Genomic DNA, 27,063 nt, shown 5'->3' on the forward strand with positions numbered 1-27,063 from the left:
GGCTCTTTTAAGAGCCGCCCACACCGTCAATAACAGAGCTGCTCATTTGCGCTGCGCATTCGGTATTGGGCTAATATTATCCCCAGCATAGGCGACATTATTTATGGTATAAAAAAAATATGGGGGTTGCAGGGGCTGTCCCCCACAGGTTCCGTGGGGTAAGATCGCCGCAAAAAAAACTGCGCAATTCTTGCATGGCGACATTTTTGCAGGCATATTATCACATGGAACCGCGCTTTCTTGGAAGGCTGAACCCAGCCCACCCCTCTGCTTCCCCGCCAGTGCGGTGGACCTGTGCGGCAGTGGCACTCGAGGTCCCGTGGGCCAAAATACCAACAGCCCCGTTGTGTGTGCGCCCATTGAAATGTAAATGGGGCAATGCGCCAAAAGAAACCAAGTCCACTTTAGGAATTCCACTTGATAGCTCTTTACTTCGCGTCAAAGTCTACCTACATGAGAATACATACCCCCTTGCAGATGGGAAGCCCCCTCCCTCCCTGCCCCCCCCCCCCCCCCATCTCTCTTCCCTTCTGGTAACCAGACTAAGGCACTCATGCCAAAGCACTGAGCTCCCCGATGCCCTCTTGTAACGGCAGAAGGTACTGCGGCCTAGGTAGAGTTGGCTGGGAAAGGCGGGATTATGCTGATAACTCCCAGAAGTACCCAGCTGCAGACCAAGCGGGGGGCACACACACACCCCTCTAGCCATCCCCATAAGCCTCTGAGCAGGCCTCGAGAACTCTCGCGTCGCCCGGTGCACTGTTATCCGAGAAGCCAGGGGTCACAGCACACTCTGAGTTACAAGTGCCTGTAGGTCAGCCCTGTTTTCCTGCCTATAGAACCTGGCCGTTCGTGGCCTAGGGGCCAGGCCGGAGCGTATTCCTTGCTCCACCCGCTGCTGAGTGCGGTCGCCACTCTCTGCTGGGCCCTGAGAGGCCCAGGAGCAGAGCCTTTTGCTTCTCTCTCTCTCTCTGCCTAGGCTCCCTGAGACAGCCAGGAGCATGGCATTTGCTCCACTCACTACTGGCCTCTCCTCGGGAGTGGCCGGCCCAGCTGCCATTTCTCTCCCTCCAGCCATCGGGTCAGTCAGGCCAACATCATACATTGTTATTTGGCATTTACATAGCGCTCTATATATCATTGGTATGATCTCAAAGCGCTTGTGGGTTGAACGCCCCCCTTGGAGACCGTAGTAAAGGTCAGTCGAGAGAGTAGGGTGCTTGGGTGCATTCAATATGGGAGCAGCTGATGCGATTGCTTGATGGTAGCTGCATCCTAACATTTGGTGCGGTGGTATTGAGAGATCAGTTGAATGTGTGCAGTTTGGGGGTTGGTCTCTCGAGACTGCGGCATGAGGCCTGTGTAGGACGCTTATGTGTGCAGCTAGGCCGATTTCTTTTCGTGGGCTATAGCTGCGTTCTAGCAGGATGCTGAGGCGTTCATGGGCTATAGTACGTATATGTGAGCAGCTAGGCCGAAATTGATCGCGGGCTATAGCTGCGCTCTATTTTGTGTTGGTGTAAAGTAGAGCGTGAGCATAGTGATAGGAGAGGTGAGCGTCTGGAGTGGATGTTTTGTTCTTACGAGCCCACTGTTCCAGGGTTACATTGTCGTGTTTCGCGGTAGCTGCCCTCAGAGGCAGATGCACAGCTAGTAGCCGGGTAAGATATGTGTGCTCGGGCAGAGGGCCATTAATCTTAGGCTCAGCAGACTGCATCTCAGGGGCCCGGTTTCACTGGTTGCGGTTTATGGTTGGTTGCAGGATAATTGGATATTGGGCAGGAGCTATCTCGCACCAATGTGGTCACATCGAGCTCATTTTTCTGATCCTTGGTCGTCGTTAATGGTGGGTTGCAGGGTAGGTCTAGGCAGGATGGTAGGTTATAGGGCAGGAGTCATTTCGCATGCCAACAATATCCCTCCGGACAGCTTTAGATCCACCGTACAAGCACTGGTCCTATCCCACCTGGATGGGGGCAACGCCCTCCTCGGAAAGGCCGCCCGTCGTCTTCCCTTGAGCCCCAGAGAAGTGTCCTACATGCAGCCACACGCTTTCTCAAGGCTCTACGCAGGTACCCCGTCACCCCTCCCCTCATCGACCTTCACTGGCTCACACTGCACCCACAAATCACCTTCAAGTCTTGCCGCATCATCTATAAGGCAGTCACGCCCTCAAGTCACCCAGCTACCTTGCAGAGAAACCCAGCATCTCCAGCAGACAACGCACCACCAGAAGCCTGGGACACGAGCAGTCTTTAAATCCGCCACTGCAAAAAGGAAAGGACCAGACAACAAGCCTTCTCTGCCTACGCCCCAAGACCAGGGAACCTCCTCCCCGTCGGCATCAGACTTGCCCCACACGCTCCCACAATTCAGAAAAGAACTCAAGACGCACCTCTTCAAGGAGTCGCTCTCCCCCTCAATACCTAGGCCAATCACGCCGCACCACCTGGCTCGCTAGACGACACCTGCCTCTCTCCACCCAGCCACCCTGTATGGCGGTGCCCCTCCGTATCCTACTCCCTGCTGTATATCTGTTCCGTTTTTACCCCTGAAAAGCACTCAGTTACGCATCTGCACTGTTGCATCCCTGGGCAAAGCGCTCCGTTGGGTATCTGTGTTGGTGCATTCCTCTGAGGATGGCTGTAGAAGGTCGCTATGCGGCAGTTGGTCGGCCCTCTGACTGGGGGCAGCTGCACGTGTGTTTCTCAGATCGCTATGATGGCAAAGGAGAGGTTGTGTATCCTGCCTGCCCAGAGAGTGTAGAGAGAGCATATGCGAGAGCCAGAGAGACGTAAGCAGTGCATGAGCAGAACTCTCAAATGTCCAGTGGCCAACGCGTGGGGAGGCCATCCAGTCCTGTCTTAACCCCCCTCTGGATTGCGGGTCTTGTCGATTTGTCTTCCCTGTTTCAAATGCAGAAACACTACCAGTGCCAGAATTCCAAACAAAAAACAGAACTGGGTGGCTTTCCCACTCATGGACCCGGGAAACGCGAGAGCCTTGCCATCAGGTGTCAGATGGGGGAGTCAAGAGAAGGTGGTTGCTCGTTAGAACCACTCTTAACTTTTCCCACAACCACCTACTTCTATGGAGTCTCCTTTTATAACTTTCCGGGGCGCGGTCCGCTTTCTTTTCTGCACTTGCTTGCCAGGCTGGGTGCTTCACAGACTCGTACTCTGAGGTGACCCCACGCCGCCCCTTATCGTGCCATACAAAATGGCCACCTGAATAAAATGAATAAATCCCCCTCAGCCCAAGAGAGAAAGAAAGAAAAGTGAGAGACACGAGCGAGCGTGCGTGCGTGCGTGCTGTCAATCATAACAGGAATCAATGAATAGCTGGCAAACCTCAGACTGGCTGTCCAATCATAGCCCTCCTGTTCCGCGCGTGCCTGTGCACGTAGATGCCTGCCAGCCCTTCAACGGGCCGACGTTCTGCCTCGGGCTCGTCACAGAGTTTGGCGGGCTTTTTCAAACCTGTTTCCTGCTATTGTCCCAGCCAATCGGAGTGGAGCTGGGTCTTCATCAGCCCGCGCGCTCTCTGAAGCCGTCACAGACAGACCATTGTACTTCGGAAGTAAGTCGCACAAGGTTACCATGGCCCGTACCAAGCAGACCGCCCGCAAGTCCACCGGAGGCAAGGCACCTCGCAAGCAGCTGGCCACCAAAGCTGCCCGCAAGAGCGCACCAGCCACTGGCGGTGTCAAGAAACCTCACCGCTACCGGCCGGGCACCGTGGCCCTCCGGGAGATACGGCGCTACCAGAAATCTACCGAGCTGCTCATCCGCAAACTGCCCTTCCAGCGCCTTGTGCGGGAGATCGCACAGGATTTCAAGACCGACCTGCGTTTCCAGAGCTCCGCCGTCATGGCCTTGCAGGAGGCCAGCGAGTCCTACTTGGTGGGGCTCTTTGAGGACACCAACCTCTGCGCCATTCACGCCAAAAGAGTGACCATTATGCCCAAGGACATCCAGCTGGCCCGCCGCATCCGAGGCGAGAGGGCCTGAGGGGCACCGGCAGCAAGACCCACCACCACAAAGGCTCTTTTAAGAGCCGACACATTGTCACACACAAGAGCTGCTCAACTCTGCCTCTCGAGGCGCCTCTCTTCACTGCACAGGCAGCTAGGTTGTCTCTCAAACCCAAGGCAAACATGCCAACGCTCCAGTTGCCACTGCCTGTCTTGGCATGTGTTGAATGAAACGCCCTGCGGCTGGCGTCCAAGTCAACGCAACCCGCCACACCCCACCGCTGCGAGCCCCCAAAATGCATGTCAGGGCGCTTTGGCGACCAGCTTTGCCTCACCTTCATATTGCTTTCAATTTGTGCTCTTGTGGCGGTCGGATTAGATGCGATGGCTTGTGCCTCTTAGCCGGAGCACAGCCATCTCTTAACCCGAGGCCGGCCCCCCCACCTCCCCACAGAGATCTCTGAACCTGAAGACGCCCCCCCCCCCCCTACACATCACGGTTTCTATAGCGCCTGCCTTGATGTTGGATTACAACCACTTCTAAGCGCTGTGCGCTAACGGCCGGTTCTCCGCCCGCCGCCCCCCCCCCCCCCGCAAACCGAACGGTGCGGTACTGGCTCCCTGTCGAGCTCGGGGACAGAGGGGTCTGCTGCGAGCGCTTCCCTGGCAGTGCCTGTCCTGCACATTGCGCTCTGTCCCCAGAGCTTTCCCTCCCAGCCCAGCGAATGTGTCAAGTAGGGAGCGTGACTCCTGCCGCAGCGCAGAGCATTAATTTGCTTACGCCGACCCTGAGGCCGAAGTCCCTATTTGAGACCATTGCCCTTATGTCTTCCGGGGATGGAATAAAGCGGGGCTTGCTAGGCAAAGCATGCGAGCTCTTGAGTGGAGGTGGTGAGCGGCTCTTAAAAGAGCCTTTGGGTTTTTTGCTGCTGGGAACTGTGGCCTCACTTGGCACTGGTGTACTTGGTGACGGCCTTGGTGCCCTCGGACACAGCGTGCTTGGCCAGCTCGCCTGGCAGCAGGAGTCGCACTGCGGTCTGGATCTCCCTGGAGGTGATGGTCCTGTGTTTGTTGTAGTGGCACAGGCGGGAGGCTTCCCCGGAGATGCGCTCGAAGATGTCATTGACAAACGAGTTCATGATGCCCATGGCCTTGGAAGAGATGCCGGTGTCAGGGTGTACCTGCTTCATCACCTTGTAGATGTAAATGGCATAGCTTTCCTTCCTGCACCTCTTGCGCTTCTTCCCGTCCTTCTTGGGCGGCTTGGAGAGCGCTTTCTTGGAGCCCTGCTGGGGCGGACTTGGCTGGCTCAGGCATTGTCTGCCGCGAACGTTCACGCTGTGAGGAGCGGAAGAAATGAGTAAATAACCGCACCCCTCCCCTCTCTTTTGTAGGCTGCCTGTGCTTAATCAGCTGCTGCCAGTCCCTGCTCGCCATTGGCCCGTTTGGTTCTGCAGCTCTTCCGTGTCTGTGTGCCCGGCACAGAGCTCTGATTGGTTGGTTGGCAGGAGTAGTCTCCCCCTCCAATGGATGTTCACACAGAGCCTAGGTTTCGTCCAATGAGAGAGCTCCACCGTGTCTTTATATGCCGGCCCTCCCAGGCTGCAGAAGGCAACAGGAAAGATGGCAGCGCTGTACCCACTCCTGAAGAGCAAGTCCATGCCCCTCCGGACAAAGATCAACGTCTACAAGGCGATCATCAGACCAACCCTGACTTATGCCTCACCAGCATGGATGACCTGCCATGAGCGACACCGGAAGAGTCTTCAGATAGTCCAGAACAAGGCCCTGCGGATATCATCTGGAGCTCCAATCTTCACAAGGATAGCAGACCTTCACAGAGACCTGGACATCGAGATGTTGGATGAACATCTAGCGAAGCTGAGTAAGAACTTCTGCCAAGAACTGGATCAGAACCCGAACCCTCTGATCAGAAGACTCACTGCCACCACAGCAAACCCCTTCGACCGCTACCCGCGGCCCATCACTGCGAAGACCCAGTGAAACCAGCCCTACTGTGACAAGACCACACAGACCAAGAAGAATACAAACCCACGACTACACACTCAACCCGAGAAGATGGAGTAATGAGGCTCAAGCCTCGGTATCCAAAAAATCACCGCTGATGGATAAAAATCTATCAGCAAGAAGAAGAACAAGCGCGCGCTCATTAATTTCGTTTTGAACGTTGAACGAGCAACGCATCATGTCTGGACGAGGAAAGCAAGGAGGGAAGGCCCGTGCTAAGGCAAAGACTCGCTCCTCCCGGGCAGGCTTGCAGTTCCCAGTAGGCCGTGTGCACAGGCTGCTGCGGAAGGGGAACTACGGTGAGCGCGTGGGAGCCGGAGCCCCGGTGTACCTGGCTGCCGTGCTCGAGTACCTGACTGCTGAGATCCTGGAGCTGGCCGGCAACGCCGCCCGGGACAACAAGAAGACCCGCATCATCCCCAGACACCTGCAGCTCGCCATCCGCAACGACGAGGAGCTCAACAAGCTGCTGGGCAAGGTCACCATTGCCCAGGGCGGTGTCCTGCCCAACATCCAGGCCGTGCTGCTGCCCAAGAAGACCGAGGGCCACAAGGCAGGGGGCAAAGCCAGCAAGTAACAAGCCCAAGGTACACACTCTCCCAAAAACAAAACAAAAAACACAAAGGCTCTTGTAAGAGCCGCTCACACACTCAGACAAAGAGCTCAGTACCTTGACAGCAGCGCCACCACTTCTCTACACTACAACAGAGTATGTGCAAAACCCCTTTGGGCTGATCGCATGCTCCCGATACCCATGCAGCTTTCTGGGTGCATGGGCAAAGTAGGGCGCGAATGCGGCACACCGGACTGTGAGGCACAGCTGGAAAGGGTGGGAGTGAGTACACAGGGCTTAATTGGAGGAAGGGGTGGTGTGTGTGTGTGTTCGTGCGCGCCCTCTCTCAGAAGCGCAGCTACGTTTCTACATTAAAGGGCTGACAATCAAGCGCCTTCCTGCTTTACCGAGTTCGGAGAGAACAAAGGCCAGCCGGTGTAACGGCTGGAAAGCGCGGGCATTTTGATTTTGAAATGCTGCGCATGTGCACACTGGAGCGGACGGCTGCCGCGCGATCCCCGCCCTCCACCCCCATGGCCCGCCCTCTGTCCATATAAGCAGCCGATCCCCGTCGGCCACCACACACACAGCCCCAGCTCCCTTGTGACGAGCAGAGCAGCAGCAGAAGCGGACATGTCTGGTCGCGGCAAAGGAGGGAAAGGTCTCGGCAAGGGCGGCGCCAAGAGGCACAGGAAAGTGCTCCGAGACAACATCCAGGGCATTACCAAGCCCGCCATCCGCCGCCTGGCCCGCCGTGGCGGAGTCAAGCGCATCTCCGGCCTCATCTACGAGGAGACCCGCGGTGTGCTCAAGGTCTTCCTGGAAAACGTGATCCGGGACGCCGTCACCTACACTGAGCACGCCAAGAGGAAGACGGTCACTGCCATGGATGTGGTCTATGCCCTGAAGCGCCAGGGACGCACTCTCTATGGATTCGGGGGTTGAGGAACACCTACCACAGCACCGACGCACAAACCCAAAGGCTCTTTTAAGAGCCGCCCACACCGTCAATAACAGAGCTGCTCATTTGCGCTGCGCATTCGGTATTGGGCTAATATTATCCCCAGCATAGGCGACATTATTTATGGTATAAAAAAAATATGGGGGTTGCAGGGGCTGTCCCCCACAGGTTCCGTGGGGTAAGATCGCCGCAAAAAAAATTGCGCAATTCTTGCATGGCGACATTTTTGCAGGCATATTATCACATGGAACCGCGCTTTCTTGGAAGGCTGAACCCAGCCCACCCCTCTGCTTCCCCGCCAGTGCGGTGGACCTGTGCGGCAGTGGCACTCGAGGTCCCGTGGGCCAAAATACCAACAGCCCCGTTGTGTGTGCGCCCATTGAAATGTAAATGGGGCAATGCGCCAAAAGAAACCAAGTCCACTTTAGGAATTCCACTTGATAGCTCTTTACTTCGCGTCAAAGTCTACCTACATGAGAATACATACCCCCTTGCAGATGGGAAGCCCCCTCCCTCCCTGCCCTCCCCCACATCTCTCTTCCCTTCTGGTAACCAGACTCAGGCACTCATGCCAAAGCACTGAGCTCCCCGATGCCCTCTTGTAACGGCAGAAGGTACTGCGGCCTAGGTAGAGTTGGCTGGGAAAGGCGGGATTATGCTGATAACTCCCAGAAGTACCCAGCTGCAGACCAAGCGGGGGGCACGCACACACCCCTCTAGCCATCCCCATAAGCCTCTGAGCAGGCCTCGAGAACTCTCGCGTCGCCCGGTGCACTGTTACCCGAGAAGCCAGGGGTCACAGCACACTCTGAGTTACAAGTGCCTGTAGGTCAGCCCTGTTTTCCTGCCTATAGAACCTGGCCGTTCGGGGCCTAGGGGCCAGGCCGGAGCGTATTCCTTGCTCCACCCGCTGCTGAGTGCGGTCGCCACTCTCTGCTGGGCCCTGAGAGGCCCAGGAGCGTGGCCTTTGCTCCACTCTCTGCTGGGTCCTGAGAGGGCCAGGAGCAGAGCCTTTTGCTTCTCTCTCTCTCTCTCTCTCTCTCTCTCTCCCTCTCTCTCTCTGCCTAGGCTCCCTGAGACAGCCAGGAGCATGGCATTTGCTCCACTCACTACTGGCCTCTCCTCGGGAGTGGCCGGCCCAGCTGCCATTTCTCTCCCTCCAGCCATCGGGTCAGTCACGCCAACATCATACATTGTTATTTGGCATTTACATAGCGCTCTATATATCATTGGTATGATCTCAAAGCGCTTGTGGGTTGAACGCCCCCCTTGGAGACCGTAGTAAAGGTCAGTCGAGAGAGTAGGGTGCTTGGGTGCATTCAATATGGGAGCAGCTGATGCGATTGCTTGATGGTAGCTGCATCCTAACATTTGGTGCGGTGGTATTGAGAGATCAGTTGAATGTGTGCAGTTTGGGGGTTGGTCTCTCGAGACTGCGGCATGAGGCCTGTGTAGGACGCTTATGTGTGCAGCTAGGCCGATTTCTTTTTTCGTGGGCTATAGTTGCGTTCTAGCAGGATGCTGAGTCGTTCATGGGCTATAGTACGTATGTGAGCAGCTAGGCCGAAATTGATCGCGGGCTATAGCTGCGCTCTATTTTGTGTTGGTGTAAAGTAGAGCGTGAGCATAGTGATAGGAGAGGTGAGCGTCTGGAGTGGATGTTTTGTTCTTACGAGCCCACTGTTCCAGGGTTACATTGTCGTGTTTCGCGGTAGCTGCCCTCAGAGGCAGATGCACAGCTAGTAGCCGGGTAAGATATGTGTGCTCGGGCAGAGGGCCATTAATCTTAGGCTCAGCAGACTGCATCTCAGGGGCCCGGTTTCACTGGTTGCGGTTTATGGTTGGTTGCAGGATAATTGGATATAGGGCAGGAGCTATCTCGCACCAATGTGGTCACATCGAGCTCATTTTTCTGATCCTTGGTCGTCGTTAATGGTGGGTTGCAGGGTAGGTCTAGGCAGGATGGTAGGTTATAGGGCAGGAGTCATTTCGCATGCCAACAATATCCCTCCGGACAGCTTTAGATCCACCGTACAAGCACTGGTCCTATCCCACCTGGATGGGGGCAACGCCCTCCTCGGAAAGGCCGCCCGTCGTCTTCCCTTGAGCCCCAGAGAAGTGTCCTACATGCAGCCACACGCTTTCTCAAGGCTCTACGCAGGTACCCCGTCACCCCTCCCCTCATCGACCTTCACTGGCTCACACTGCACCCACAAATCACCTTCAAGTCTTGCCGCATCATCTATAAGGCAGTCACGCCCTCAAGTCACCCAGCTACCTTGCAGAGAAACCCAGCATCTCCAGCAGACAACGCACCACCAGAAGCCTGGGACACGAGCAGTCTTTAAATCCGCCACTGCAAAAAGGAAAGGACCAGACAACAAGCCTTCTCTGCCTACGCCCCGAGACCAGGGAACCTCCTCCCCGTCGGCATCAGACTTGCCCCACACGCTCCCACAATTCAGAAAAGAACTCAAGACGCACCTCTTCAAGGAGTCGCTCTCCCCCTCAATACCTAGGCCAATCAAGCCGCACCACCTGGCTCGCTAGACGACACCTGCCTCTCTCCACCCAGCCACCCTGTATGGCGGTGCCCCTCCGTATCCTACTCCCTGCTGTATATCTGTTCCGTTTTTACCCCTGAAAAGCACTCAGTTACGCATCTGCACTGTTGCATCCCTGGGCAAAGCGCTCCGTTGGGTATCTGTGTTGGTGCATTCCTCTCAGGATGGCTGTAGAAGGTCGCTATGCGGCAGTTGGTCGGCCCTCTGACTGGGGGCAGCTGCACGTGTGTTTCTCAGATCGCTATGATGGCAAAGGAGAGGTTGTGTATCCTGCCTGCCCAGAGAGTGTAGAGAGAGCATATGCGAGAGCCAGAGAGACGTAAGCAGTGCATGAGCAGAACTCTCAAATGTCCAGTGGCCAACGCGTGGGGAGGCCATCCAGTCCTGTCTTAACCCCCCTCTGGATTGTGGGTCTTGTCGATTTGTCTTCCCTGTTTCAAATGCAGAAACACTACCAGTGCCAGAATTCCAAACAAAAAACAGAACTGGGTGGCTTTCCCACTCATGGACCCGGGAAACGCGAGAGCCTTGCCATCAGGTGTCAGATGGGGGAGTCAAGAGAAGGTGGTTGCTCGTTAGAACCACTCTTAACTTTTCCCACAACCACCTACTTCTATGGAGTCTCCTTTTATAACTTTCCGGGGCGCGGTCCGCTTTCTTTTCTGCACTTGCTTGCCAGGCTGGGTGCTTCACAAACTCGTACTCTGAGGTGACCCCACGCCGCCCCTTATCGTGCCATACAAAATGGCCACCTGAATAAAATGAATAAATCCCCCTCAGCCCAAGAGAGAAAGAAAGAAAAGTGAGAGACACGAGCGCGCGCGCGTGCTGTCAATCATAACAGCAATCAATGAATAGCTGGCAAACCTCAGACTGGCTGTCCAATCATAGCCCTCCTGTTCCGCGCGTGCCTGTGCACGTAGATGCCTGCCAGCCTTTCAACGGGCCGACGTTCTCCCTCGGGCTCGTCACAGAGTTTGGCGGGCTTTTTCAAACCTGTTTCCTGCTATTGTCCCAGCCAATCGGAGTGGAGCTGGGTCTTCATCAGCCCGCGCGCTCTCTGAAGCCGTCACAGACAGACCATTGTACTTCGGAAGTAAGTCGCACAAGGTTACCATGGCCCGTACCAAGCAGACCGCCCGCAAGTCCACCGGAGGCAAGGCACCTCGCAAGCAGCTGGCCACCAAAGCTGCCCGCAAGAGCGCACCAGCCACTGGCGGTGTCAAGAAACCTCACCGCTACCGGCCGGGCACCGTGGCCCTCAGGGAGATACGGCGCTACCAGAAATCTACCGAGCTGCTCATCCGCAAACTGCCCTTCCAGCGCCTTGTGCGGGAGATCGCACAGGATTTCAAGACCGACCTGCGTTTCCAGAGCTCCGCCGTCATGGCCCTGCAGGAGGCCAGCGAGTCCTACTTGGTGGGGCTCTTTGAGGACACCAACCTCTGCGCCATTCACGCCAAAAGAGTGACCATTATGCCCAAGGACATCCAGCTGGCCCGCCGCATCCGAGGCGAGAGGGCCTGAGGGGCACCGGCAGCAAGACCCACCACCACAAAGGCTCTTTTAAGAGCCGACACATTGTCACACACAAGAGCTGCTCAACTCTGCCTCTCGAGGCGCCTCTCTTCACTGCACAGGCAGCTAGGTTGTCTCTCAAACCCAAGGCAAACATGCCAACGCTCCAGTTGCCACTGCCTGTCTTGGCATGTGTTGAATGAAACGCCCTGCGGCTGGCGTCCAAGTCAAGGCAACCCGCCACACCCCACCGCTGCGAGCCCCCAAAATGCATGTCAGGGCGCTTTGGCGACCAGCTTTGCCTCACCTTCATATTGCTTTCAATTTGTGCTCTTGTGGCGGTCGGATTAGATGCGATGGCTTGTGCCTCTTAGCCGGAGCACAGCCATCTCTTAACCCGAGGCCGGCCCCCGCCACCTCCCCACAGAGATCTCTGAACCTGAAGACGCCCCCCCCCCCCCCTACACATCACGGTTTCTATAGCGCCTGCCTTGATGTTGGATTACAACCACTTCTAAGCGCTGTGCGCTAACGGCCGGTTCTCCGCCCGCCGCCCCCCCCCCCCCCCGCAAACCGAACGGTGCGGTACTGGCTCCCTGTCGAGCTCGGGGACAGAGGGGTCTGCTGCGAGCGCTTCCCTGGCAGTGCCTGTCCTGCACATTGCGCTCTGTCCCCAGAGCTTTCCCTCCCAGCCCAGCGAATGTGTCAAGTAGGGAGCGTGACTCCTGCCGCAGCGCAGAGCATTAATTTGCTTACGCCGACCCTGAGGCCGAAGTCCCTATTTGAGACCATTGCCCTTATGTCTTCCGGGGATGGAATAAAGCGGGGCTTGCTAGGCAAAGCATGCGAGCTCTTGAGTGGAGGTGGTGAGCGGCTCTTAAAAGAGCCTTTGGGTTTTTTGCTGCTGGGAACTGTGGCCTCACTTGGCACTGGTGTACTTGGTGACGGCCTTGGTGCCCTCGGACACAGCGTGCTTGGCCAGCTCGCCTGGCAGCAGGAGTCGCACTGCGGTCTGGATCTCCCTGGAGGTGATGGTCCTGTGTTTGTTGTAGTGGCACAGGCGGGAGGCTTCCCCGGAGATGCGCTCGAAGATGTCATTGACAAACGAGTTCATGATGCCCATGGCCTTGGAAGAGATGCCGGTGTCAGGGTGCACCTGCTTCATCACCTTGTAGATGTAAATGGCATAGCTTTCCTTCCTGCACCTCTTGCGCTTCTTCCCGTCCTTCTTGGGCGGCTTGGAGAGCGCTTTCTTGGAGCCCTGCTGGGGCGGACTTGGCTGGCTCAGGCATTGTCTGCCGCGAACGTTCACGCTGTGAGGAGCGGAAGAAATGAGTAAATAACCGCACCCCTCCCCTCTCTTTTGTAGGCTGCCTGTGCTTAATCAGCTGCTGCCAGTCCCTGCTCGCCATTGGCCCGTTTGGTTCTGCAGCTCTTCCGTGTCTGTGTGCCTGGCACAGAGCTCTGATTGGTTGGTTGGCAGGAGTAGTCTCCCCCTCCAATGGATGTTCACACAGAGCCTAGGTTTCGTCCAATGAGAGAGCTCCACCGTGTCTTTATATGCCGGCCCTCCCAGGCTGCAGAAGGCAACAGGAAAGATGGCAGCGCTGTACCCACTCCTGAAGAGCAAGTCCATGCCCCTCCGGACAAAGATCAACGTCTACAAGGCGATCATCAGACCAACCCTGACTTATGCCTCACCAGCATGGATGACCTGCCATGAGCGACACCGGAAGAGTCTTCAGATAGTCCAGAACAAGGCCCTGCGGATATCATCTGGAGCTCCAATCTTCACAAGGATAGCAGACCTTCACAGAGACCTGGACATCGAGATGTTGGATGAACATCTAGCGAAGCTGAGTAAGAACTTCTGCCAAGAACTGGATCAGAACCCGAACCCTCTGATCAGAAGACTCACTGCCACCACAGCAAACCCCTTCGACCGCTACCCGCGGCCCATCACTGCGAAGACCCAGTGAAACCAGCCCTACTGTGACAAGACCACACAGACCAAGAAGAATACAAACCCACGACTACACACTCAACCCGAGAAGATGGAGTAATGAGGCTCAAGCCTCGGTATCCAAAAAATCACCGCTGATGGATAAAAATCTATCAGCAAGAAGAAGAACAAGCGCGCGCTCATTACTTTCGTTTTGAACGTTGAACGAGCAACGCATCATGTCTGGACGAGGAAAGCAAGGAGGGAAGGCCCGTGCTAAGGCAAAGACTCGCTCCTCCCGGGCAGGCTTGCAGTTCCCAGTAGGCCGTGTGCACAGGCTGCTGCGGAAGGGGAACTACGGTGAGCGCGTGGGAGCCGGAGCCCCGGTGTACCTGGCTGCCGTGCTCGAGTACCTGACTGCTGAGATCCTGGAGCTGGCCGGCAACGCCGCCCGGGACAACAAGAAGACCCGCATCATCCCCAGACACCTGCAGCTCGCCATCCGCAACGACGAGGAGCTCAACAAGCTGCTGGGCAAGGTCACCATTGCCCAGGGCGGTGTCCTGCCCAACATCCAGGCCGTGCTGCTGCCCAAGAAGACCGAGGGCCACAAGGCAGGGGGCAAAGCCAGCAAGTAACAAGCCCAAGGTACACACTCTCCCAAAAACAAAACAAAAAACACAAAGGCTCTTGTAAGAGCCGCTCACACACTCAGACAAAGAGCTCAGTACCTTGACGGCAGCGCCACCACTTCTCTACACTACAACAGAGTATGTGCAAAACCCCTTTGGGCTGATCGCATGCTCCCGATACCCATGCAGCTTTCTGGGTGCATGGGCAAAGTAGGGCGCGAATGCGGCACACCGGACTGTGAGGCACAGCTGGAAAGGGTGGGAGTGAGTACACAGGGCTTAATTGGAGGAAGGGGTGGTGTGTGTGTGTTCGTGCGCGCCCTCTCTCAGAAGCGCAGCTACGTTTCTACATTAAAGGGCTGACAATCAAGCGCCTTCCTGCTTTACCGAGTTCGGAGAGAACAAAGGCCAGCCGGTGTAACGGCTGGAAAGCGCGGGCATTTTGATTTTGGCTAATATTATCCCCAGCATAGGCGACATTATTTATGGTATAAAAAAAATATGGGGGTTGCAGGGGCTGTCCCCCACAGGTTCCGTGGGGTAAGATCGCCGCAAAAAAAACTGCGCAATTCTTGCATGGCGACATTTTTGCAGGCATATTATCACATGGAACCGCGCTTTCTTGGAAGGCTGAACCCAGCCCACCCCTCTGCTTCCCCGCCAGTGCGGTGGACCTGTGCGGCAGTGGCACTCGAGGTCCCGTGGGCCAAAATACCAACAGCCCCGTTGTGTGTGCGCCCATTGAAATGTAAATGGGGCAATGCGCCAAAAGAAACCAAGTCCACTTTAGGAATTCCACTTGATAGCTCTTTACTTCGCGTCAAAGTCTACCTACATGAGAATACATACCCCCTTGCAGATGGGAAGCCCCCTCCCTCCCTGCCCTCCCCCACATCTCTCTTCCCTTCTGGTAACCAGACTCAGGCACTCATGCCAAAGCACTGAGCTCCCCGATGCCCTCTTGTAACGGCAGAAAATACTGCGGCCTAGGTAGAGTTGGCTGGGAAAGGCGGGATTATGCTGATAACTCCCAGAAGTACCCAGCTGCAGACCAAGCGGGGGGCACGCACACACCCCTCTAGCCATCCCCATAAGCCTCTGAGCAGGCCTCGAGAACTCTCGCGTCGCCCGGTGCACTGTTACCCGAGAAGCCAGGGGTCACAGCACACTCTGAGTTACAAGTGCCTGTAGGTCAGTCCTGTTTTCCTGCCTATAGAACCTGGCCGTTCGGGGCCTAGGGGCCAGGCCGGAGCGTATTCCTTGCTCCACCCGCTGCTGAGTGCGGTCGCCACTCTCTGCTGGGCCCTGAGAGGCCCAGGAGCGTGGCCTTTGCTCCACTCTCTGCTGGGTCCTGAGAGGGCCAGGAGCAGAGCCTTTTGCTTCTCTCTCTCTCTCTCTCTCCCTCTCTCTGCCTAGGCTCCCTGAGACAGCCAGGAGCATGGCATTTGCTCCACTCACTACTGGCCTCTCCTCGGGAGTGGCCGGCCCAGCTGCCATTTCTCTCCCTCCAGCCATCGGGTCAGTCACGCCAACATCATACATTGCTATTTGGCATTTACATAGCGCTCTATATATCATTGGTATGATCTCAAAGCGCTTGTGGGTTGAACGCCCCCCTTGGAGACCGTAGTAAAGGTCAGTCGAGAGAGTAGGGTGCTTGGGTGCATTCAATATGGGAGCAGCTGATGCGATTGCTTGATGGTAGCTGCATCCTAACATTTGGTGCGGTGGTATTGAGAGATCAGTTGAATGTGTGCAGTTTGGGGGTTGGTCTCTCGAGACTGCGGCATGAGGCCTGTGTAGGACGCTTATGTGTGCAGCTAGGCCGATTTCTTTTTTCGTGGGCTATAGCTGCGTTCTAGCAGGATGCTGAGTCGTTCATGGGCTATAGTACGTATGTGAGCAGCTAGGCCGAAATTGATCGCGGGCTATAGCTGCGCTCTATTTTGTGTTGGTGTAAAGTAGAGCGTGAGCATAGTGATAGGAGAGGTGAGCGTCTGGAGTGGATGTTTTGTTCTTACGAGCCCACTGTTCCAGGGTTACATTGTCGTGTTTCGCGGTAGCTGCCCTCAGAGGCAGATGCACAGCTAGTAGCCGGGTAAGATATGTGTGCTCGGGCAGAGGGCCATTAATCTTAGGCTCAGCAGACTGCATCTCAGGGGCCCGGTTTCACTGGTTGCGGTTTATGGTTGGTTGCAGGATAATTGGATATAGGGCAGGAGCTATCTCGCACCAATGTGGTCACATCGAGCTCATTTTTCTGATCCTTGGTCGTCGTTAATGGTGGGTTGCAGGGTAGGTCTAGGCAGGATGGTAGGTTATAGGGCAGGAGTCATTTCGCATGCCAACAATATCCCTCCGGACAGCTTTAGATCCACCGTACAAGCACTGGTCCTATCCCACCTGGATGGGGGCAACGCCCTCCTCGGAAAGGCCGCCCGTCGTCTTCCCTTGAGCCCCAGAGAAGTGTCCTACATGCAGCCACACGCTTTCTCAAGGCTCTACGCAGGTACCCCGTCACCCCTCCCCTCATCGACCTTCACTGGCTCACACTGCACCCACAAATCACCTTCAAGTCTTGCCGCATCATCTATAAGGCAGTCACGCCCTCAAGTCACCCAGCTACCTTGCAGAGAAACCCAGCATCTCCAGCAGACAACGCACCACCAGAAGCCTGGGACACGAGCAGTCTTTAAATCCGCCACTGCAAAAAGGAAAGGACCAGACAACAAGCCTTCTCTGCCTACGCCCCGAGACCAGGGAACCTCCTCCCCGTCGGCATCAGACTTGCCCCACACGCTCCCACAATTCAGAAAAGAACTCAAGACGCACCTCTTCAAGGAGTCGCTCTCCCCCTCAATACCTAGGCCAATCACGCCGCACCACCTGGCTCGCTAGACGACACCTGCCTCTCTCCACCCAGCCACCCTGTATGGCGGTGCCCCTCCGTATCCTACTCCCTGCTGTATATCTGTTCCGTTTTTACCCCTGAAAAGCACTCAGTTACGCATCTGCACTGTTGCATCCCTGGGCAAAGCGCTCCGTTGGGTATCTGTGTTGGTGCATTCCTCTCAGGATGGCTGTAGAAGGTCGCTATGCGGCAGTTGGTCGGCCCTCTGACTGGGGGCAGCTGCACGTGTGTTTCTCAGATCGCTATGATGGCAAAGGAGAGGTTGTGTATCCTGCCTGCCCAGAGAGTGTAGAGAGAGCATATGCGAGAGCCAGAGAGACGTAAGCAGTGCATGAGCAGAACTCTCAAATGTCCAGTGGCCAACGCGTGGGGAGGCCATCCAGTCCTGTCTTAACCCCCCTCTGGATTGTGGGTCTTGTCGATTTGTCTTCCCTGTTTCAAATGCAGAAACACTACCAGTGCCAGAATTCCAAACAAAAAACAGAACTGGGTGGCTTTCCCACTCATGGACCCGGGAAACGCGAGAGCCTTGCCATCAGGTGTCAGATGGGGGAGTCAAGAGAAGGTGGTTGCTCGTTAGAACCACTCTTAACTTTTCCCACAACCACCTACTTCTATGGAGTCTCCTTTTATAACTTTCCGGGGCGCGGTCCGCTTTCTTTTCTGCACTTGCTTGCCAGGCTGGGTGCTTCACAAACTCGTACTCTGAGGTGACCCCACGCCGCCCCTTATCGTGCCATACAAAATGGCCACCTGAATAAAATGAATAAATCCCCCTCAGCCCAAGAGAGAAAGAAAGAAAAGTGAGAGACACGAGCGCGCGCGCGTGCTGTCAATCATAACAGCAATCAATGAATAGCTGGCAAACCTCAGACTGGCTGTCCAATCATAGCCCTCCTGTTCCGCGCGTGCCTGTGCACGTAGATGCCTGCCAGCCTTTCAACGGGCCGACGTTCTCCCTCGGGCTCGTCACAGAGTTTGGCGGGCTTTTTCAAACCTGTTTCCTGCTATTGTCCCAGCCAATCGGAGTGGAGCTGGGTCTTCATCAGCCCGCGCGCTCTCTGAAGCCGTCACAGACAGACCATTGTACTTCGGAAGTAAGTCGCACAAGGTTACCATGGCCCGTACCAAGCAGACCGCCCGCAAGTCCACCGGAGGCAAGGCACCTCGCAAGCAGCTGGCCACCAAAGCTGCCCGCAAGAGCGCACCAGCCACTGGCGGTGTCAAGAAACCTCACCGCTACCGGCCGGGCACCGTGGCCCTCAGGGAGATACGGCGCTACCAGAAATCTACCGAGCTGCTCATCCGCAAACTGCCCTTCCAGCGCCTTGTGCGGGAGATCGCACAGGATTTCAAGACCGACCTGCGTTTCCAGAGCTACGCCGTCATGGCCCTGCAGGAGGCCAGCGAGTCCTACTTGGTGGGGCTCTTTGAGGACACCAACCTCTGCGCCATTCACGCCAAAAGAGTGACCATTATGCCCAAGGACATCCAGCTGGCCCGCCGCATCCGAGGCGAGAGGGCCTGAGGGGCACCGGCAGCAAGACCCACCACCACAAAGGCTCTTTTAAGAGCCGACACATTGTCACACACAAGAGCTGCTCAACTCTGCCTCTCGAGGCGCCTCTCTTCACTGCACAGGCAGCTAGGTTGTCTCTCAAACCCAAGGCAAACATGCCAACGCTCCAGTTGCCACTGCCTGTCTTGGCATGTGTTGAATGAAACGCCCTGCGGCTGGCGTCCAAGTCAAGGCAACCCGCCACACCCCACCGCTGCGAGCCCCCAAAATGCATGTCGGGGCGCTTTGGCGACCAGCTTTGCCTCACCTTCATATTGCTTTCAATTTGTGCTCTTGTGGCGGTCGGATTAGATGCGATGGCTTGTGCCTCTTAGCCGGAGCACAGCCATCTCTTAACCCGAGGCCGGCCCCCGCCACCTCCCCACAGAGATCTCTGAACCTGAAGACGCCCCCCCCCCCCTACACATCACGGTTTCTATAGCGCCTGCCTTGATGTTGGATTACAACCACTTCTAAGCGCTGTGCGCTAACGGCCGGTTCTCCGCCCGCCGCCCCCCCCCCCCCCCCGCAAACCGAACGGTGCGGTACTGGCTCCCTGTCGAGCTCGGGGACAGAGGGGTCTGCTGCGAGCGCTTCCCTGGCAGTGCCTGTCCTGCACATTGCGCTCTGTCCCCAGAGCTTTCCCTCCCAGCCCAGCGAATGTGTCAAGTAGGGAGCGTGACTCCTGCCGCAGCGCAGAGCATTAATTTGCTTACGCCGACCCTGAGGCCGAAGTCCCTATTTGAGACCATTGCCCTTATGTCTTCCGGGGATGGAATAAAGCGGGGCTTGCTAGGCAAAGCATGCGAGCTCTTGAGTGGAGGTGGTGAGCGGCTCTTAAAAGAGCCTTTGGGTTTTTTGCTGCTGGGAACTGTGGCCTCACTTGGCACTGGTGTACTTGGTGACGGCCTTGGTGCCCTCGGACACAGCGTGCTTGGCCAGCTCGCCTGGCAGCAGGAGTCGCACTGCGGTCTGGATCTCCCTGGAGGTGATGGTCCTGTGTTTGTTGTAGTGGCACAGGCGGGAGGCTTCCCCGGAGATGCGCTCGAAGATGTCATTGACAAACGAGTTCATGATGCCCATGGCCTTGGAAGAGATGCCGGTGTCAGGGTGCACCTGCTTCATCACCTTGTAGATGTAAATGGCATAGCTTTCCTTCCTGCACCTCTTGCGCTTCTTCCCGTCCTCCTTGGGCGGCTTGGAGAGCGCTTTCTTGGAGCCCTGCTGGGGCGGACTTGGCTGGCTCAGGCATTGTCTGCCGCGAACGTTCACGCTGTGAGGAGCGGAAGAAATGAGTAAATAACCGCACCCCTCCCCTCTCTTTTGTAGGCTGCCTGTGCTTAATCAGCTGCTGCCAGTCCCTGCTCGCCATTGGCCCGTTTGGTTCTGCAGCTCTTCCGTGTCTGTGTGCCCGGCACAGAGCTCTGATTGGTTGGTTGGCAGGAGTAGTCTCCCCCTCCAATGGATGTTCACACAGAGCCTAGGTTTCGTCCAATGAGAGAGCTCCACCGTGTCTTTATATGCCGGCCCTCCCAGGCTGCAGAAGGCAACAGGAAAGATGGCAGCGCTGTACCCACTCCTGAAGAGCAAGTCCATGCCCCTCCGGACAAAGATCAACGTCTACAAGGCGATCATCAGACCAACCCTGACTTATGCCTCACCAGCATGGATGACCTGCCATGAGCGACACCGGAAGAGTCTTCAGATAGTCCAGAACAAGGCCCTGCGGATATCATCTGGAGCTCCAATCTTCACAAGGATAGCAGACCTTCACAGAGACCTGGACATCGAGATGTTGGATGAACATCTAGCGAAGCTGAGTAAGAACTTCTGCCAAGAACTGGATCAGAACCCGAACCCTCTGATCAGAAGACTCACTGCCACCACAGCAAACCCCTTCGACCGCTACCCGCGGCCCATCACTGCGAAGACCCAGTGAAACCAGCCCTACTGTGACAAGACCACACAGACCAAGAAGAATACAAACCCACGACTACACACTCAACCCGAGAAGATGGAGTAATGAGGCTCAAGCCTCGGTATCCAAAAAATCACCGCTGATGGATAAAAATCTATCAGCAAGAAGAAGAACAAGCGCGCGCTCATTACTTTCGTTTTGAATGTTGAACGAGCAACGCATCATGTCTGGACGAGGAAAGCAAGGAGGGAAGGCCCGTGCTAAGGCAAAGACTCGCTCCTCCCGGGCAGGCTTGCAGTTCCCAGTAGGCCGTGTGCACAGGCTGCTGCGGAAGGGGAACTACGGTGAGCGCGTGGGAGCCGGAGCCCCGGTGTACCTGGCTGCCGTGCTCGAGTACCTGACTGCTGAGATCCTGGAGCTGGCCGGCAACGCCGCCCGGGACAACAAGAAGACCCGCATCATCCCCAGACACCTGCAGCTCGCCATCCGCAACGACGAGGAGCTCAACAAGCTGCTGGGCAAGGTCACCATTGCCCAGGGCGGTGTCCTGCCCAACATCCAGGCCGTGCTGCTGCCCAAGAAGACCGAGGGCCACAAGGCAGGGGGCAAAGCCAGCAAGTAACAAGCCCAAGGTACACACTCTCCCAAAAACAAAACAAAAAACACAAAGGCTCTTGTAAGAGCCGCTCACACACTCAGACAAAGAGCTCAGTACCTTGACAGCAGCGCCACCACTTCTCTACACTACAACAGAGTATGTGCAAAACCCCTTTGGGCTGATCGCATGCTCCCGATACCCATGCAGCTTTCTGGGTGCATGGGCAAAGTAGGGCGCGAATGCGGCACACCGGACTGTGAGGCACAGCTGGAAAGGGTGGGAGTGAGTACACAGGGCTTAATTGGAGGAAGGGGTGGTGTGTGTGTGTTCGTGCGCGCCCTCTCTCAGAAGCGCAGCTACGTTTCTACATTAAAGGGCTGACAATCAAGCGCCTTCCTGCTTTACCGAGTTCGGAGAGAACAAAGGCCAGCCGGTGTAACGGCTGGAAAGCGCGGGCATTTTGATTTTGAAATGCTGCGCATGTGCACACTGGAGCGGACGGCTGCCGCGCGATCCCCGCCCTCCACCCCCATGGCCCGCCCTCTGTCCATATAAGCAGCCGATCCCCGTCGGCCACCACACACACAGCCCCAGCTCCCTTGTGACGAGCAGAGCAGCAGCAGAAGCGGACATGTCTGGTCGCGGCAAAGGAGGGAAAGGTCTCGGCAAGGGCGGCGCCAAGAGGCACAGGAAAGTGCTCCGAGACAACATCCAGGGCATTACCAAGCCCGCCATCCGCCGCCTGGCCCGCCGTGGCGGAGTCAAGCGCATCTCCGGCCTCATCTACGAGGAGACCCGCGGTGTGCTCAAGGTCTTCCTGGAAAACGTGATCCGGGACGCCGTCACCTACACTGAGCACGCCAAGAGGAAGACGGTCACTGCCATGGATGTGGTCTATGCCCTGAAGCGCCAGGGACGCACTCTCTATGGATTCGGGGGTTGAGGAACACCTACCACAGCACCGACGCACAAACCCAAAGGCTCTTTTAAGAGCCGCCCACACCGTCAATAACAGAGCTGCTCATTTGCGCTGCGCATTCGGTATTGGGCTAATATTATCCCCAGCATAGGCGACATTATTTATGGTATAAAAAAAATATGGGGGTTGCAGGGGCTGTCCCCCACAGGTTCCGTGGGGTAAGATCGCCGCAAAAAAAACTGCGCAATTCTTGCATGGCGACATTTTTGCAGGCATATTATCACATGGAACCGCGCTTTCTTGGAAGGCTGAACCCAGCCCACCCCTCTGCTTCCCCGCCAGTGCGGTGGACCTGTGCGGCAGTGGCACTCGAGGTCCCGTGGGCCAAAATACCAACAGCCCCGTTGTGTGTGCGCCCATTGAAATGTAAATGGGGCAATGCGCCAAAAGAAACCAAGTCCACTTTAGGAATTCCACTTGATAGCTCTTTACTTCGCGTCAAAGTCTACCTACATGAGAATACATACCCCCTTGCAGATGGGAAGCCCCCTCCCTCCCTGCCCTCCCCCACATCTCTCTTCCCTTCTGGTAACCAGACTCAGGCACTCATGCCAAAGCACTGAGCTCCCCGATGCCCTCTTGTAACGGCAGAAGGTACTGCGGCCTAGGTAGAGTTGGCTGGGAAAGGCGGGATTATGCTGATAACTCCCAGAAGTACCCAGCTGCAGACCAAGCGGGGGGCACGCACACACCCCTCTAGCCATCCCCATAAGCCTCTGAGCAGGCCTCGAGAACTCTCGCGTCGCCCGGTGCACTGTTACCCGAGAAGCCAGGGGTCACAGCACACTCTGAGTTACAAGTGCCTGTAGGTCAGCCCTGTTTTCCTGCCTATAGAACCTGGCCGTTCGGGGCCTAGGGGCCAGGCCGGAGCGTATTCCTTGCTCCACCCGCTGCTGAGTGCGGTCGCCACTCTCTGCTGGGCCCTGAGAGGCCCAGGAGCGTGGCCTTTGCTCCACTCTCTGCTGGGTCCTGAGAGGGCCAGGAGCAGAGCCTTTTGCTTCTCTCTCTCTCTCTCTCTCTCTCTCTCTCCCTCTCTCTCTCTGCCTAGGCTCCCTGAGACAGCCAGGAGCATGGCATTTGCTCCACTCACTACTGGCCTCTCCTCGGGAGTGGCCGGCCCAGCTGCCATTTCTCTCCCTCCAGCCATCGGGTCAGTCACGCCAACATCATACATTGTTATTTGGCATTTACATAGCGCTCTATATATCATTGGTATGATCTCAAAGCGCTTGTGGGTTGAACGCCCCCCTTGGAGACCGTAGTAAAGGTCAGTCGAGAGAGTAGGGTGCTTGGGTGCATTCAATATGGGAGCAGCTGATGCGATTGCTTGATGGTAGCTGCATCCTAACATTTGGTGCGGTGGTATTGAGAGATCAGTTGAATGTGTGCAGTTTGGGGGTTGGTCTCTCGAGACTGCGGCATGAGGCCTGTGTAGGACGCTTATGTGTGCAGCTAGGCCGATTTCTTTTTTCGTGGGCTATAGTTGCGTTCTAGCAGGATGCTGAGTCGTTCATGGGCTATAGTACGTATGTGAGCAGCTAGGCCGAAATTGATCGCGGGCTATAGCTGCGCTCTATTTTGTGTTGGTGTAAAGTAGAGCGTGAGCATAGTGATAGGAGAGGTGAGCGTCTGGAGTGGATGTTTTGTTCTTACGAGCCCACTGTTCCAGGGTTACATTGTCGTGTTTCGCGGTAGCTGCCCTCAGAGGCAGATGCACAGCTAGTAGCCGGGTAAGATATGTGTGCTCGGGCAGAGGGCCATTAATCTTAGGCTCAGCAGACTGCATCTCAGGGGCCCGGTTTCACTGGTTGCGGTTTATGGTTGGTTGCAGGATAATTGGATATAGGGCAGGAGCTATCTCGCACCAATGTGGTCACATCGAGCTCATTTTTCTGATCCTTGGTCGTCGTTAATGGTGGGTTGCAGGGTAGGTCTAGGCAGGATGGTAGGTTATAGGGCAGGAGTCATTTCGCATGCCAACAATATCCCTCCGGACAGCTTTAGATCCACCGTACAAGCACTGGTCCTATCCCACCTGGATGGGGGCAACGCCCTCCTCGGAAAGGCCGCCCGTCGTCTTCCCTTGAGCCCCAGAGAAGTGTCCTACATGCAGCCACACGCTTTCTCAAGGCTCTACGCAGGTACCCCGTCACCCCTCCCCTCATCGACCTTCACTGGCTCACACTGCACCCACAAATCACCTTCAAGTCTTGCCGCATCATCTATAAGGCAGTCACGCCCTCAAGTCACCCAGCTACCTTGCAGAGAAACCCAGCATCTCCAGCAGACAACGCACCACCAGAAGCCTGGGACACGAGCAGTCTTTAAATCCGCCACTGCAAAAAGGAAAGGACCAGACAACAAGCCTTCTCTGCCTACGCCCCGAGACCAGGGAACCTCCTCCCCGTCGGCATCAGACTTGCCCCACACGCTCCCACAATTCAGAAAAGAACTCAAGACGCACCTCTTCAAGGAGTCGCTCTCCCCCTCAATACCTAGGCCAATCACGCCGCACCACCTGGCTCGCTAGACGACACCTGCCTCTCTCCACCCAGCCACCCTGTATGGCGGTGCCCCTCCGTATCCTACTCCCTGCTGTATATCTGTTCCGTTTTTACCCCTGAAAAGCACTCAGTTACGCATCTGCACTGTTGCATCCCTGGGCAAAGCGCTCCGTTGGGTATCTGTGTTGGTGCATTCCTCTCAGGATGGCTGTAGAAGGTCGCTATGCGGCAGTTGGTCGGCCCTCTGACTGGGGGCAGCTGCACGTGTGTTTCTCAGATCGCTATGATGGCAAAGGAGAGGTTGTGTATCCTGCCTGCCCAGAGAGTGTAGAGAGAGCATATGCGAGAGCCAGAGAGACGTAAGCAGTGCATGAGCAGAACTCTCAAATGTCCAGTGGCCAACGCGTGGGGAGGCCATCCAGTCCTGTCTTAACCCCCCTCTGGATTGTGGGTCTTGTCGATTTGTCTTCCCTGTTTCAAATGCAGAAACACTACCAGTGCCAGAATTCCAAACAAAAAACAGAACTGGGTGGCTTTCCCACTCATGGACCCGGGAAACGCGAGAGCCTTGCCATCAGGTGTCAGATGGGGGAGTCAAGAGAAGGTGGTTGCTCGTTAGAACCACTCTTAACTTTTCCCACAACCACCTACTTCTATGGAGTCTCCTTTTATAACTTTCCGGGGCGCGGTCCGCTTTCTTTTCTGCACTTGCTTGCCAGGCTGGGTGCTTCACAAACTCGTACTCTGAGGTGACCCCACGCTGCCCCTTATCGTGCCATACAAAATGGCCACCTGAATAAAATGAATAAATCCCCCTCAGCCCAAGAGAGAAAGAAAGAAAAGTGAGAGACACGAGCGCGCGCGCGTGCTGTCAATCATAACAGCAATCAATGAATAGCTGGCAAACCTCAGACTGGCTGTCCAATCATAGCCCTCCTGTTCCGCGCGTGCCTGTGCACGTAGATGCCTGCCAGCCTTTCAACGGGCCGACGTTCTCCCTCGGGCTCGTCACAGAGTTTGGCGGGCTTTTTCAAACCTGTTTCCTGCTATTGTCCCAGCCAATCGGAGTGGAGCTGGGTCTTCATCAGCCCGCGCGCTCTCTGAAGCCGTCACAGACAGACCATTGTACTTCGGAAGTAAGTCGCACAAGGTTACCATGGCCCGTACCAAGCAGACCGCCCGCAAGTCCACCGGAGGCAAGGCACCTCGCAAGCAGCTGGCCACCAAAGCTGCCCGCAAGAGCGCACCAGCCACTGGCGGTGTCAAGAAACCTCACCGCTACCGGCCGGGCACCGTGGCCCTCAGGGAGATACGGCGCTACCAGAAATCTACCGAGCTGCTCATCCGCAAACTGCCCTTCCAGCGCCTTGTGCGGGAGATCGCACAGGATTTCAAGACCGACCTGCGTTTCCAGAGCTCCGCCGTCATGGCCCTGCAGGAGGCCAGCGAGTCCTACTTGGTGGGGCTCTTTGAGGACACCAACCTCTGCGCCATTCACGCCAAAAGAGTGACCATTATGCCCAAGGACATCCAGCTGGCCCGCCGCATCCGAGGCGAGAGGGCCTGAGGGGCACCGGCAGCAAGACCCACCACCACAAAGGCTCTTTTAAGAGCCGACACATTGTCACACACAAGAGCTGCTCAACTCTGCCTCTCGAGGCGCCTCTCTTCACTGCACAGGCAGCTAGGTTGTCTCTCAAACCCAAGGCAAACATGCCAACGCTCCAGTTGCCACTGCCTGTCTTGGCATGTGTTGAATGAAACGCCCTGCGGCTGGCGTCCAAGTCAAGGCAACCCGCCACACCCCACCGCTGCGAGCCCCCAAAATGCATGTCAGGGCGCTTTGGCGACCAGCTTTGCCTCACCTTCATATTGCTTTCAATTTGTGCTCTTGTGGCGGTCGGATTAGATGCGATGGCTTGTGCCTCTTAGCCGGAGCACAGCCATCTCTTAACCCGAGGCCGGCCCCCGCCACCTCCCCACAGAGATCTCTGAACCTGAAGACGCCCCCCCCCCCCCTACACATCACGGTTTCTATAGCGCCTGCCTTGATGTTGGATTACAACCACTTCTAAGCGCTGTGCGCTAACGGCCGGTTCTCCGCCCGCCGCCCCCCCCCCCCCCCGCAAACCGAACGGTGCGGTACTGGCTCCCTGTCGAGCTCGGGGACAGAGGGGTCTGCTGCGAGCGCTTCCCTGGCAGTGCCTGTCCTGCACATTGCGCTCTGTCCCCAGAGCTTTCCCTCCCAGCCCAGCGAATGTGTCAAGTAGGGAGCGTGACTCCTGCCGCAGCGCAGAGCATTAATTTGCTTACGCCGACCCTGAGGCCGAAGTCCCTATTTGAGACCATTGCCCTTATGTCTTCCGGGGATGGAATAAAGCGGGGCTTGCTAGGCAAAGCATGCGAGCTCTTGAGTGGAGGTGG

General features: G+C 56.3%; 2 protein-coding genes and 3 pseudogenes across 2 annotated transcripts; 2 read left to right on the top strand and 3 right to left on the bottom strand.

Annotated features, from left to right (window-relative positions):
- The first annotated feature begins 3,577 nt into the window (after positions 1 to 3,577).
- LOC138553532 (histone H3) lies at positions 3,578 to 4,385 on the top strand. Its single transcript, XM_069642560.1, has one exon. The coding sequence runs from the start codon at positions 3,600 to 3,602 to the stop codon at positions 4,008 to 4,010; it is 411 nt and encodes a 136-aa protein (XP_069498661.1). The 5' UTR covers positions 3,578 to 3,599; the 3' UTR covers positions 4,011 to 4,385.
- Positions 4,386 to 4,865: 480 nt separating this feature from the next.
- Positions 4,866 to 5,290, bottom strand: LOC138553533 (histone H2B 1.2-like; annotated as a pseudogene).
- Positions 5,291 to 12,464: 7,174 nt separating this feature from the next.
- Positions 12,465 to 12,889, bottom strand: LOC138553542 (histone H2B 1.2-like; annotated as a pseudogene).
- Positions 12,890 to 18,199: 5,310 nt separating this feature from the next.
- LOC138553535 (histone H3-like) lies at positions 18,200 to 18,799 on the top strand. The gene has a single exon (XM_069642562.1). The coding sequence runs from the start codon at positions 18,200 to 18,202 to the stop codon at positions 18,608 to 18,610; it is 411 nt and encodes a 136-aa protein (XP_069498663.1). The 3' UTR covers positions 18,611 to 18,799.
- A 668-nt stretch (positions 18,800 to 19,467) lies between these two features.
- LOC138553536 (histone H2B 1.2-like) lies at positions 19,468 to 19,892 on the bottom strand (annotated as a pseudogene).
- Between the last annotated feature and the right edge of the window lie 7,171 nt (positions 19,893 to 27,063).

The sequence above is a fragment of the Ambystoma mexicanum genome, unplaced genomic scaffold, assembly GCF_040938575.1.
Source record: "Ambystoma mexicanum isolate Mex_15411 unplaced genomic scaffold, UKY_AmexF1_1 Mex_scaf11, whole genome shotgun sequence".
Taxonomy (NCBI): Eukaryota; Metazoa; Chordata; class Amphibia; order Caudata; family Ambystomatidae; genus Ambystoma; species Ambystoma mexicanum.

What these genes read in the sequence shown, in the direction of transcription:
- LOC138553532 (XM_069642560.1), top strand. Translation starts at nt 3,600, where the DNA reads ATGGCCCGTACCAAGCAGACCGCCCGCAAGTCCACCGGAGGCAAGGCA.
- LOC138553535 (XM_069642562.1), top strand. Translation starts at nt 18,200, where the DNA reads ATGGCCCGTACCAAGCAGACCGCCCGCAAGTCCACCGGAGGCAAGGCA.